The sequence below is a fragment of the Somniosus microcephalus genome, chromosome 6 (assembly GCF_052327205.1).
Source record: "Somniosus microcephalus isolate GS21.2 chromosome 6, FLI_Smic_1.0, whole genome shotgun sequence".
NCBI lineage: Eukaryota > Metazoa > Chordata > Chondrichthyes > Squaliformes > Somniosidae > Somniosus > Somniosus microcephalus.
Window position 1 is genome coordinate 257061573 of NC_140992.1, and position 14746 is coordinate 257076318.

At 49.1% G+C, this 14746-nt stretch overlaps 1 protein-coding gene across 1 annotated transcript in view; it reads left to right on the forward strand.

The window, feature by feature from the left end:
* The window catches only part of LOC147116682 (uncharacterized), a 207506-nt gene that overhangs the window by 149303 nt on the left and 43457 nt on the right, over positions 1-14746 (forward strand). Inside the window, exon 23 of the mRNA XM_085991793.1 lies at positions 12050-12124. Coding sequence (XP_085847919.1) covers positions 12050-12124 — 75 coding nt within the window. The remainder of the gene's footprint in view (positions 1-12049; positions 12125-14746) is intronic.

Here is a 14746-nt window from a genome sequence, read left to right on the forward strand (position 1 = left end):
AGGGGGTGAATGTTTAAGGTGGTAGATGGGGTGCCAATCAAGCGGGCTGCTTTGTCCTGGATGGTGTCGAGCTTCTTGAGTGTTGTTGGAACTGCACTCATCCAGGCAAATGGAGAGTATTCCATCACACTCCTTACTTGTGCCTTGTAGATGGTGGAAAGGCTTTGGGGAGTCAGGAGGTGAGACACTCACCACAGAATACCTAGCCTCTGACCTGCTGTTGTTGCCACATTATTTATGTGGCTGGTCGAGTTAAGTTTCTGGTCAGAGGTGACCCCCAGGATATTGATGGTGAGCGATTCCGCGATGGTAATGCCATTGAATGTCAAGGGGCAGTGGTTAGACTCTCGCTTGTTGGAGATAGTCGTTGACGTAAGAAAACTACTCGGCACTTGGTCTAAGTGTTAAACAAAGCTTTAATCAACTGTTTTACAACATGAAGGTCTAGTTGTGTCCTTCACTAGTTCCTGTTAAGAATGTCCTGCGCAAGCTGGGCCCGTGCCCCAGTATTTATACTCTCACTGGGCAGCGCCACCCGCAGGCCGCTCAGTTGATTCATGTCAGTCATTGCTTGACACTTTTATGGCGTGAATGTTACCTGCCACTTTTCAGCCCAAGCCTAAACATCGTCCAAGTCTTGTTGTATGCGGGCATAGACAGCTTCATTATCTGAGGAGTTGTGAATGGCACTGAACACTGTGCAGTCATCAGCAAACATGCCCATTTCTGACCTTATGTTGGAGGGAAGGTTATAGATGAAGCAGCTGAAGATGTTTGGGCCTAGGACACTGCCCAGAGGAACTCCTGCAGCGATATCCTGGGGCTGTGACGATTGACCTTCAATCACCACAACCATCTTCCTTTGTGCTAGGTATGACTCTAGCCAGTGGAGAGTTTTCCCCCCAATTCCCATTGACTTCAGGTTTACTAGGGCTCCTTGATGCCACACTTGGTCAAATGCTGCCTTAATGTCAAGGGCAGTCACTCTCACTTCTCCTCTGGAATTTAGCTCCTTCTGTCCATGTTTGGACCAAGGCTGTAATGAGGTCGGCAGCTGAGTGGTCTTGGCAGAACCCAAACTGGGCATCAGTGAGCAGGTTATTGGTGAGTTAGTACCACTTGATAGCACCGTCAATGACACCTTCCATCACTTTACTGATGATTGAGAGAAGAGTGATGGGGCGTTAGTTGGCTGGGTTGGATTTGTCCTGCTTTTTGTGGACAGGACATACCTGGGCAGTTTTCCACATTGTCGGGTAGATGGCAGTGTTGTAGCTGTACTGGAACAGCTTGGCTAGAGGCACGGCTAGTTCTGGAGCACAAGTCTTCAGCACGATAGCCGGGATGTTGTCTGGGCCCATAGCCTTTGCTGTATCCAATGCACTCAGCCATTTCTCTATATCACGTGGAGTGAATCGAATTGGCTGAAGACTGGTTTTTGTGATGGTGGAGACCTCAGGAGGAGGCCGATATGGATCATCCACTCGGCACTTCTGGCTGAAGATGGTTGCAAACACTTCAGCCTTGTCTTTTGCACTCACGTGCTGGGCTCCTCCATCATTGAGGATGGGGATATTCATGGAGCCTCCTCCTCCCGTTAGTTGTTTAATGGTCCACCACCATTCACGACTGGATGTCGCAGGACTGCAGAGCTTTGATCTGATCCATTGATAGTGGGATCGCTTAGCTCTGTCTATAGCATGCTGCTTCTGCTTTTTAGCATGCATGTAGTCCTGTGGTGCAGCTTGCCCAGGTTGGCACCTCATTTTTAGGTACACCTGGTGCTGCTCCTGGCATGCTCTCCTACACTCCTTATTGAACCAGGGTTGGTCCCCTGGCTTGATGGTAATGATTATGGTGGAATACAATTCTGCTGCTAACATGAGGGATAAATATTTTTAACATTCCAGTTGTACCAAAATAAGTTGGACGACAGCCATAATATATAAAATAGCCTGACCCCAGGATTTTAGATAGGATCAGGGATGTCATTATGGGTGGTGGCGGGGGCTGGGGCTGGGGTGGGCAGAAGTTCCATTCTGTCCCAGATCCACTCCCCTCCCCCTGACCTCCCTGAGAATTCCAAGCCCAGAATACTTGGGGCTAAAAATTCATGTACTTACCGCCATGCCAGAGCGCCATGAAATGCAATAAAATGGCGGCCGCTGCTCCTTCACCAGCTGGTGGCAGTTCCCATGACGGCTGCCATATTCCTCTTCCCCTTTGCGCTGTCGGTAACTGGAAGAGCACCAGTTATAGTTTCTACCCTTGTGTCCCAGATACTGTGCTTCATTATTCAGGCTGTAACAACATCTGTTAGGAATAGTAGGTCAGAGAGAGAGAGGCCCATTCTCGGCTTGGTGGAATATTAAAACAGCTGGAAATAATGGAAAATTTTTGTAAACAAAATCTAAAATGGATTGGCCTGAATGTCATGGAGTGGATGCCAGCCATTCCAATGACGTGACATGATCTGACTGCTCTAACTGCAGTACAAGCTCTTTTACTGCAGGAAGATTTTTTTTATTTGTTCCTGGAATTTAGGCATCGCCATCAAAGCCAGCATTTATTGCCCATCCCTAATTGCCCTTGAGAAGGTGGTGGTGAGCTGCTTTCTTGAAACGTGTGGTGAAGGTACTCCCACAGTGCTGTTAGGGAGGGAGTTCCAGGATTTTGACCCAGCGACGATGAAGGAACGGCGATATACTTCCAAGTCAGGATAGTGTGTGACTTGGAGGGGAACCTGGAGGTGATGGTGTTCCCATGTGCCTGCTGCCCTTGTCTTTCTAGGTGGAAGAGTTTGTGGGTTTGGGAGGTGCTGCCGAAGAAGCCTTGGTGAGTTGCTGCAGTGCATCTTGTAGCTGGTACACACTGCAGCCTCGGTGTGCCGGTGGTGGAGGGAGTGAATGTTTAAGGTGGTGGATGGGGTGCCAATCAAGCGGGCTGCTTTGTCCTGGATGGTGTCGAGCTTCTTGAGTGTTGTTGGAACTGCACTCATCCAGGCAAGTGGAGAGTATTCCATCACATTCCTGACTTGTGCCTTGTAGATGGTGGAAAGGCTTTGGGGAGTCAGGAGGTGAGACACTCACTGCAGAATACTCAGCCTCTGACCTGCTCTTGTTGCCACAGTATTTATGTGGCTAGTCCAGTTCAGTTTCTGGTCAATGGTGACCCCCAGGATATTGATGGTGGGGGATTCAGCGATGGCAATGCCGTTGAATGTCAAGGGGCGGTGATTAGACTCTCTTGTCGGAGATGGTCATTGCCTGGCACTTGTGTTGGGCGAATGTTACTTGCCACTTATCAGCCCAAGCCTGAATGTCGTCCAGGCCTTGCTGCATGCGGGCATGGACTGCTTCATTATCTGAGGGGTTGCGAACTGAACTGAACACTGTGCAAACAGACAAGTATGAGAAGAGGATTTATTACTCAGGCATATCTCACACAACCATCCCACCATAGCCAAGTTTGATTTACCATTTACGAAGCACTCCCCAATTATATTTGTCATCCTGGGCAGAGTAACACATGGGGGTAGATTTTCAAATTGCCCCCTGGGGATTTAACTGGCTTCACTGATTGGCTGCCTGTTATAGAAACCGCCCGATTTTCACATTCATCGATTTTTATGGAAACGAAAATCTGACGGTTTTTGTCACGGCGGATGGATCTGCAATGCCAGATTATGAGTCCGGGTCCAAGGTCTCTGTTCAGCGGCCAAGTGCCAAGTTGAAAATCGACCCATGATCTCTTACACCAGCTTGATATGAAACCCCAGTATCTATGGAATGGCGCCAGCTTAGTTTTTTCGTTCGGTTCCATGCTGCTAGCATCACGTTTTCCCTATTTCTAGAACAAAACCCTGCGGCTTCCCATGTATTTCAGGAAGGATAAATATGCCGTTACTGTATTTTATTTCTTCTCATTTCAGCCACTGGGCTCCTCACCTGGAATTTGTTATAGGCTGAACTGAATTAGCCGTAAGCTAGAAAAGACCTAACGATCCTTAATAAGGGAAAGGCAGCACATAACGTTAAACATTTTGTTCCAATTGGCTCAATTCTCTAGCGAGCACCAAGCAAATAAACCATTTTGGAGTGCTGAAAAATATTCTGAAATACTCAGGCAACCAGAGGGAAATCTACAAAACAAAAAATGCAATCCAAAATAAAAATGTTGCTGGATATCTGCCTAAGTGAAACTGAGCCTGGCCCCTCAACAGGGATCTTGGAACTGCACTCAAAATAAAGTGGATCGTGGTAACTTGATTATGTCCATTAAAGACAGAAAATGCTTAACTTGGATTCAGTCACTACTTGGGTGCAGTGTTTAGTATATCCATGCTGGCTCAAACCCAATAGCTAGAACAATACCTATTATAGCCTACAGAGAGACACATTCCAGTCACTCCACACCTGTGGTTGGCAGGTGGGTGTCAAAAGAAATTCCCTGGGACTGATCTCCGGAATTAAACTAAGTGGCTTATGTGGAGAAAAATGCCAGTACAAGTTTGATGTGCTGATTACATTCTATCATCTCCTGTACACCCATGCTGCCCCAGGCCCAAACAATGCATAGATCTGTAACTAAGGAACTTAAGGTAGGTCAGGCAGCACCTGTGGAGAGAGAAACAGAGTTAACGTTTCAGGTCGATGACCTTTCATCAGAACTGGAAAAAAGCAGGAAATGGAACAGATTTTTAAGCAAGCGAAGAGGCTGGGAAAGAGGGGAGGGGATGAAAGAACAAAAGGAAAGGTCTGTGATAGGATGGAAGGCGGGAGAGATTAAGAGACATTAAGAGATATTCAAGGCAAAATACTCTTTGTTCCAGTCCTACTCAGGTCCCCTCCCTCACCTCTTTTTCTGATACATTGATGACTGTACCGGTGCCATTTCCTGCTCTCGCCCTGAACTAGACAATTTCATTCACTTTGCTTCCAAATTCCACCCTTCCCTCACCTTCACATGGTCCATCTCCGACTCTTCCCTTCCCTTCCTCCACTTCTCCGTCTCCATCTCTGGGGATAGGTTATTGCCAAACATTCACTACAAGCCCACTGACTCCCACAGCTACCTGGACTACACTTCCTCCCACCCCACCTCCTGTAAGGACTCTATTCCATTCTCCCAGTTTCTCCGTCTCCGTCGCATCTACTCTGACGATGCCACCTTCCATACTAGTGCTTCTGACATGTCTTCCTTTTTCCTCAACCGAGGATTCCCCTCTGCAGTGGTTGACACGGTCCTTGACCATGTCTGTCCCATCTCCCGCACTTCTGCCCTCACCCCTGCCCCTCCCTCCCGGAACCACGATAGAGTTCCCCTTGTCCTCACCTTTCACCCCACCAGCCTCCACATTCAACGGATCATCCTCTGCCATTTCCGCCACCTCCAGCGTGATCCCACCACCAAACGCATCTTCCCCTCACCTCCCCTTTCAGCATTCCGCAGGGACCGCTCCCTCCGCGACACCCTTGTCCACTCCGCTATGACCCCCAACACCCCTTCCCCTTTGCCCGGCAGCTTCCCGTGCAAGCGCAGGAGATGCAACACATGCCCTTATACCTCCCCCCTTCCCACTGTCCAGGGCCCCAAACACCCCTTCCAGGTGAAACAGCGATTTACTTGTACTTCTCGCAATCTAGTATACTGTATTCGCTGCTCACGATGTGGTCTCCTCTACATTGGGGAGACCAAACGCAGATTGGGTGACCGCTTTGCGGAACACCTCCGTTCAGTCCGTAATGGGGACCCCGAGCTTCCGGTCGCCTGTCACTTTAATTCTCCGCTCCATTCCCACTCAGACCTCACCGTCCTCGGCCTCTTGCATTGTTCCACGGAAGCTCAGCGGAAGCTCGAGGAGCAGCACCTCATCTTTCAATTAGGCACTTTACAGCCCTCTGGACTCAACATAGAGTTCAACAATTTCAGATCATAACCTCGGCCCCTATCATATATATATATATTTTTTATCCACACTTTTTGTCTGTGTCTTTTATTCTTCTCCTCCACAGGGCAGCTGTCTTTCATTCCACCAGCACAATTTACACTTCATCTAGAGCCATCCTTTGCTTCTTAACCTGTCCCATTACCACCTCCTTTTGCCTTGAATATCTCTTAATGTTTCTTAACCTCTTCTGCCTTCTATCCTATCACAGGCCTTCCCTTTTGTTCTTTCATCCCCTCCCCTCTTTCCCAGCCTCTTCACTTGCTTAAAAATCTGTTCCATTTCCTGCTTTTTTCCAGTTCTGACGAAAGGTCATCGACCTGAAACGTTAACTCTGTTTCTCTCTTCACAGATGCTGCCTGACCTGCTGAGTTTCTCCAGCATTTTCTGTTTTTATTTCAGATTTCCAGCATCTGCAGTATTTTCTTTTTGAATTTAAGGTAGGATGGTTTGTCTATCTGCTATCAAAGCCTTTAAACATACAGTAAAAGTACAAGTGTCCATCCTCTACTGCAAACGTGCAAGAAAATCGTTCAAATTATGTTGCTCTAATGCAGCTACCTGCCAAATTTGCCTTGGGCTTCCAAGTCAAAGATGGCAGCTTAGGCTTAACTAAACAGCCAACATAATACAAAGCGTAACCTTCAAAAAGCAGCCGACAAACCAAACAAAATCAGAGTTTTACTAAACATGATACATTTAACCATTTCAGAAAGAGATGAGCTAAGGACATAGTCATAGCTATCAAATCAGAGCATGCAGAGTGCCGCAGACCAATCCCTATGACTAACTACAAGATTTGTAGAGAGCTAGATTATCAATCTAGGCCCATAACAAATAAGCACTTGCAAGAAACTGAAATTAGACTCTGCGGGGGAAAAATTGGGTCGTGCCCCCTTTGGGGCGCTAACTTCGTTTGGTGTGCTACTTCCCGAAAAAGCTAAGGCCCCCGTGCCCAAAATTGAATGGTAGCACCCCAAGCAGGAGGCGGGGCTACTAGAAGTGCTCCCCCTCCCTCTTGGGTCGCTCCCATTGAATATCGCGGCACTACGTGCAACAGCGCCACGCACGTCAGCACGTAGCGCTGCGGTACTGCAGGCATCTCTCCCCTGATTAAAGGGGAGGGGCCTAGCTGGACCACCGGGGAGAGGGGTGCCGGCAAAAGAGCCCGGCACTCGAGGATGGCTCGCGGCTAGCACCCCGCAGGGGGAGGCGAGAGGGGGCAGGTGTAGGCAGGCGGCCCCAAAAAAATGGCCGCCCGGCACCTGCCCATTAATTTGCGCCACCCCGACAGCAAAAACGCCCCCCTGACGCTGTTGGACATAGCGTCCGGCGGTAGGTCAGGGGACATGAGCCAAGTTTGCGGCCGGGGTGCGAACAGGGCATTGCGCACGCGATGACCTCATCACCGGAGGTGCAGCGCCGCAGGGCGCTACCGACTACTGCCACCGCTAACCTCCCACTGAATTTCGTGGGAGGCGTTAGCGGCGCTGCGTCCGGGCGCTAGATGCTTTGCACCGCTAACAGAAGGCTCAAAGCAACCAAATTTTCCCCCTGCATTACCTCAGAGATTAACAATTCAACAGGAAAGCCCTGCTCAATTTACACAGACAAGGGATCCAGTTCAGCAGTGAAACTAAAATCCCAATCAGTTTCACTGACTTTGGCAACAGGCTGCTTCTGAGCTGCCATGTAGTTCCTGAGACTTTAAATGATAGTAGAATAGAAGGCCAATGTCAGTGCTCACCAAAATTATGTAGATGATACAGATTGTGACATCAGTGAGTGCGCAATGCCCACTTGATGCCTGACCTGAAGTTTGGACTTTGCTTCTCCACTTACTGGCACACCTTAAGTGCAATCCGCTGAGCAAGCATCGGCAAGCAGGAAGAAGGCTCCAGTAGCGGTATTTAAAGGAATCATCAGCAACAACTTGCACCTGACATGTCTCTGCAGTTTGACTGGCGCTGTGCAACTTTCTGCAACTCCAGCAACTTTATTAACTTCTTTCAAAGTTCTAAGGTAACAGGGAGTGTTGTTGCAGGTGGCGAATGCCTTCGTTATTATTTAAAGGCTTCTGCTCACAACACTTGCTCACAATCATGTGGGCTCTACTGACAGCCCCCCTCATGCTCTATCTTTGGGAGAGGGAGCGGAGGCAGCGAAGAAGACGAGAAGATGCACACAGAGGGAGGAAGAGGAGGACCAGGAGGGCTCTCAACAGGAGGTCTGGCTCACCTAGGGTCTTCCAAGAGAACTTCTCTTAAATCCACTTAAGCGAGGAACAGTGTCTTTGGAAGCTCCGCTTCAACAAGGAGGTGGTCACAGAACTCTGCCACCTCCTGCAACCAGACCTGCAGCCTCAGAGCAGGGCGGCCACGACTTTCCCAGTGACAGTCAAGGTCACCATGGCCCTCAATTTCTTCGCTAGTGGATCTTTCCAGTCTGCAGCAGGAGACACAGCTAACATCTCCCAGTTTGCCATCCATTGCTGCATCCGGGAGGTCACTGAGGCTCTCTAGAGCAGGAGAAGGGACTACGTTTTCTTCCCTCTGAGCAGAGAGTAGCAGGATGAGTGCACATGTAGCTTTGCCAGGATAGCGGGCTTCCCCATGGTGCAGGGCGCCATCGACTGCACCCACGTGGCTTTGCAGGTGCTGCATAACAATTCTGAGATGTTGCGGAACCGCAAAGGCTACCACTCACTTAATGTGCAGGAGGTGTGTGTCCACACCCAGCGTTTTCTGATGGTCAACGCCTGCTATCCTGGCAGCAATCATGATGCCTTCACCCTGCATCAGTGCCAGCAATCTTCCAGCCACCACATGGAACTCAAGGGTGGCTGCACGGAGACAAGGGCTATCCCCTCTGCACCTGGCTGATGACTCCCCTCCGCAACCCCAACACTCGTGCCCAGCACTCATATAATGAGAGCCATGCTTCCACCAGGAACATGATCGAGCAGACCATTGGGCTACTGAAGCAACGGTTCCGCTGTCTTGACCGCTCAGGAGGAGCCCTCCAGTACTCGACGGCGCAGGTGTCCCATTTTTTGGTGGTCTGCTGCATGCTTCACAACTTGGCCATCATGAGGGCCCAGCCCTTGCCACCAGGGATTACAGGACCACCTCAGGAGGATGAGGGAGAGGAGGAGGAAGAGGAAGATGAGCAAGAGGAGGAGGAGGAAGGCAGGAGGCAGGCAGCCAGTCCCCCTTCCGGATGGGCTGTCCATGAATGCCTCATCAGCCTCCGATTCCAATGACTGAAACCTCAGATCCCCATTGCTCACCACATCCCCATCAGACTATCCCTCTGTCACAGAATATCACAGTGTCCACCTAGGCACAAAGCTGAAATAAGTGTCACCACAAAAGATTCCAAAGTAAATTAATAAATTTATCAAAGATCAGTTTACACATACGATATCAACTAATTACCCTTGTGCAATCCCTTAGTGCCAGTCGTTCGGGTGCCCTTTCCTGATCTAGTGCTTGTATGAAGTGCTCCCCCAGTGGCTGCAGCAATGGCTGGTGGAAGGCTGCTGAATTTCCATGGGGGAGGCTTCAGATAGCCCTGCAGGATGACCTCAAGTTGCTCTGGCCCTAGAATGCCCGGTTGTAGACTGCACTACCTCGGCATGGGCAGCAGCAGTCTGGGCTGGCTGGCTGACGGGCAATGGCAAGGGCAATGGCGGAGTGTCAGTGGTGGGAACAGGAATGCTGTCATCCTGAGAGAGGACAGCAGGATCCTGCTCCACTGACCCACTGACACTCCCCTGGGGTGGCACCTCAGCATTCCTAGCAATCTGTTGGAGTACAGATTGCTGGGCTGCTGCGACAACCTGCAATCCCTGTTCGACACCGGTAAGCCCAGCCACAATGCCAGCAGCCTGAGCTTGTGTGGCATCAAGCTGGGATTGCATGAGAACGGTCTGCGCTTCCGCTGCAGCACTAAGACGTTGGGTCGCTTCCGCCTGTGCTGCAATGGCAGCCGTGACATCGCCCATGTCTGGGCCGACGTGGTCTCTTTGGGAGTTATCCATCATTTCCAGCCTGGAACACCTGGGCTCCAAGCTCTGCACAGAGCCCTGGGCAATGTTGGAGGCAGACTCCTCCATGCTCCTTGACATTGCCAAGAGGCTCTCTGGCAGGCTTGCTATTGCACCTAGCAATTCAATGTGCATGCCCATCACCCTTCTTCTGAAGGCCACCCCATCGAGGTCCACATCTGAGTCCAGTGCAGCAGAACTCGCCCTCTGGGGAGCTGGCCCCTGAGCTACTCTTTTCCCCAGCCTTGCTGCAGCCCACTCGTGCCTGGTGCCTCACCCTTTATAGATGCCGCTTCTACACTAGCCTCTAAAATACGCACATTGCCAGTTTCTGAGATGGTGTCTGCGAGTGACAAGTGCAGTGTTGCTGTGTCTTCTTCTTCTCCCTCCTCGCTCTCCTCCATCGCCTCGGGGACAGGCTGGTCTGGTGCTTGTTCTTGATTAGCTGAAAGCAGAAAGGCACAAGGGTCAGGTTATGGTGAGGGGAGGAGGGGGGAAAGCAAGATATACATACATACAGCATCAGCAGCTTGAAAGTGAGAAGAGATTGTGGGATGAGGGGGAAGTGGGATGTGAGAAGAAGGATTAGGAATGAGCATACCGATGTTGTCCCCAAGGGTTTCAACTTTGCCACTTGTCACGGCCTCCATGATCTGCCGCCCAATAATCTCCAGCACTTGCTCGTCCAGTTGGCTGAGGTCCTGGATGGCAGCTCACCCCCCCCCCCCCCGCCTGTCTGTCTGTCGCTGCTCCCTCCTGTTGTGTGTGACCTTGGCCTGCAAGAGGACGGGAAGTGTGTGAGTGAGTGTGCTGCAATGTGTTTGGGTGATGTGCCTGCCATAGCTGAATAGCTGTCAGTGTGTGCAAGGTGTGAGATGTGGGTGTGAGTGGTACAGTTGTGAGGGTGAAGTGAAGCTATGATTGTGAGGTCTGAGTGCTGATAGATAGAGATTGTTGGTAGGTGAGTGATGGGGCCGTGGTGCATTGAGCAGTGTGTGAGGCCTGTGGTGCAGATGGTGGGATATGGCATTTGCTGATGCCTTCACTCACCTTGACCTGCCATGTGAGGTCATTAAACTCTTGTTGACCTAGGAACCACAGTACTGGCCGTCACATAGCAGGCTATCTCCTGCCAGAGCCTTCGAGATGTATGGGGTGAGGGGTTCCTGCCAGTCTGAGGGAAGAGAACAGCCCACGAATTCTGTGTGCTACCTAGACCATGTTGACCTGGCGCAGCTTAACATCATTGAGCCATGACACTGCCTGTTTTGTGGCCATTTCCCATTTTTAGCCCCATATATTTTGGGCATACTTGGCACGCGATTTCCCCACAACCAATCAAGTTTGGTAAAGGTCCTACAGTGTGTGAATGATCAGAAATCACAGAAACCCCACAGTGCAGATAGAGGCCATTTCGGCCCATCGAGCCTGCACCGACACATATCCCACCCGATCCCCGTAACCCCTACACCAACACATATCCCACCCTATCCCCGTAACCCCACGTATTTAATCCCCCTAACACTAAGGGTCAATTTATCATAGCCAATCATCCTAACCCGCACATCTTTGGATTGTGGGAGGAAACCGGAGCACCCGGAGGAAACCCACGCAAACACGGGGAGAATGTGCAAACTCCACACTGACAGTCACCCGAGGCCGGATTCAAACCCGGGTCCCTGGCGCTGTGAGGCAACAGTGCTAACCACTATGCCACCGTGCTGCCAAATATTCCAAAGAATATTAATGACGTGACAAGTTAAGTAGTCTTTCTTGATCCTTATCTAACGACATAACTGCAATGAAGATTGAGAAATGGTGCTTGGTAGTGGTGGAACACTTATTGGAACTCGCGTTGTATATATGGATTGTGACCCTTTGAGGGTCAGTTAAGTAATGGCTAGAACTTCTAGCCATGGTGATTTTTTTTTTACAAGCATTCCCACCTGATGTACCAGTTTTATTAGTAGGGTTTACAATAGACTTAATTTTAAAAGAAATAGGCCAGAGATATTTCAAAATGAAGCATTTGATTAAATTTGTTTTTCTTCTAGAGCATGAATGCTAACATGGAACAGAATAACATCATTACCCGGAAAAGGCTGAGTGACTTTGAACTGCTAGGAAGGGTACTTTTTAAAATTTACTTTCACAGTGCAAAAACCTTCCTCTGTACAATACATTATTTCCTCTGAGTCTGAAGGTTATGGGTTCCAGTCCCACTCCAGATCTTGTGCACATAATCTAAACAATGCAGTCCTGAGGGAGTGCTACATTGTTGGATTGGCTTCTTTCAGACCAGATATTAAAGCAAGGCCATGTCTGCCTGTTTGAATAAACCTAAAAGATCCATGGCACTATTTAAAGAAGAGTAGCAGTTCTCCTGCTGCCTTGGCCAACAGTCCTTCCTCAACCCACACCACCAAAATCAATTTAATGGCCATTCATCTCAGTGACTCTTTGTGGGACCTTGCTGTGTGCAATTTTGAGTGCTGTATTTGCCTACATAGATGAAAAGCCCAAGATTCTCCAGATTTTACTCATAAGTCAGACCTGTAACACTATGGATCAACCTTGTGACGCCTCTCTGAACTGTCTCCAGAGCTTAAGTCTTGGTGACTTGAATTGGACCTAGTACGCAAGTTTGATCATAACTTCCTCTGACTTTTAGTCTACTGATTTTAGCTGTCTGGTCATTGATGTAAATTGGAAACAGTACTGGTTGGGAACCCCATGAATTACTCTTTCCCCCTCCCCCCAGCCCAGGTGGAATTCCTGTAACAAACATCAATTACTTGCTACTCCTCAGCCAATTTCTTACTCTTACTGAAGGTTTACCTGAAGTCCCCACAGCTTTCCGCTTAACCAACAGGTATACGTGTAGAACTTCGTCAGCTGTCTTCTAGAAGACGAAGCACAACATGTCATAGCGCTTCCTCAAAAAAGTAACATCCTAAGTGGACTGGGGTAAGCCCTACGACCTCTGGGGGCACAAAAGCAGCAAATTGTTGAGACTGCCCTCCCCACTAAAGAAAGAAAGAATTTGCACTTATATAGCGCCTTTCACAACCATAGGACGTCCCAAAGCACTTTACAGCCATTGAAGTACTTTTGAAATGTAGTCACTATTGTAATGTACGGCATCCTATTTGTGCACAGCAAGGTCCCACAAACAACAAGTCACAAACTGTCAATCATCAGCAGTGATATGAAGTGAACAAGACGGTTAAGATCCACATAAGTAGCTGACATAAATTTGAAATTAATGAATATGATTATAATTCACTGTAACTGTTATTTAAATACCATTATTTTTATCCTTTAGCTCTAGAGTAGTGGTAGCAGCAGCACATTATAACCCCATTTTTATAATATATATGTGTCCCAAATTTATATCACACCCTGTGAGGTGGGTGATGCGACAGTGGATGCCTGATGCACCAAATCACATTGGGCATGGTCGCCTGAGGTTTGCAACATGTGGGGTGTGGTAGTATAGTGGTTATTGTGGTGTATGTAACCTGTTCCACCTTAAGAGAACTTAAGCCTGTTCCACCTTAAGAGATGTACTACTTTCTCTGGCTGCTGTATACGTAATACCGGTGGTGACCACCGGTATATAAGCACTGTGTAGTAAGATTGTATTTCATATAGTCCTGACCTCCAACCAGTAAAGACCTGTTGAACTTTAATCTTGTAGTCTGTGTGTTATTAATTACAACTAGAACACACAGACTTTACAGTGGCGACGAGTCAGATTCTTACCCTGCGGCAGTTATATCCACGGCGGCTTCGTCCACAGAACGGACGTCGAAGAGAGGCTTCCACCCTCATCACCCTGCTGGAAGACACGTCGCACGGCAGACATCGAGAAACCAGAGTGCAGAAGACATCCTGAACTCGAAGCCTCCATCAGCGGCTGTCAGCTATCTTCTTTCTACCTCGGTAGTGGGTAAGCCGGGCAGCGACGCGACCAGAAAGTCGGCCGCGTTGGCTGTACAGACGGGGAGGGAAGACGGAGGAATAAGGGCGGTGAGATCGATCGCGACCGGAGATAAGGGCCGGGCCGCATTCGGGCCGAAAGGCGCAGCGCGGGGACATCGATCGCGGCTGGTGATAAGGGCCGGGCCGCATTCGGGCTAAAAAGGCGCAGCGTCTGGGGCAACTGAAGGCGCGAGAGCCGCGGTGAAGCGGAGACAGCGTCGGGGGAAGGGTGAAGACCGCCAAGCGCGGGAAAACCGCCATTTTGTAGGCGGAGGACGAAGACAAGAGCGCGGAAGCCGCCATCTTGGATAAAAATAAAAATAAATTAAATTGCAACGATGCCTAAACATGGGAACATTAATACCTTTGATAGCGACATCGAAGATTGGGCTATGTATGTAGAACGCATACAAAATTATTGTAAAGCAAATAAAATCCCAGATGAAGAGAAAGCACTAACATTAATAAACTTAATGGGTGCGAAGACATACGGGCAATTGAAACACCTTGTATCACCAGATGAACCGGCGGATAAGACGTTCGAGGAGATTGTTACTGTCCTGAAAAATCACCTAAACCCCACGCCGCTGATGCTAGCGGAACGATTTAAATTTTACAGCAGAAGGCAGCTGAAGGATGAAAGCAATGCTGAATATTTAATGGAATTGCGTAAGCTAGCAAAGTACTGTCAATTCGGAACGAGACTGACAGAGGCGCTACGAGATAAATTTGTGTGTGGTTTATTAAAAGAAGATACACAAAAGCGA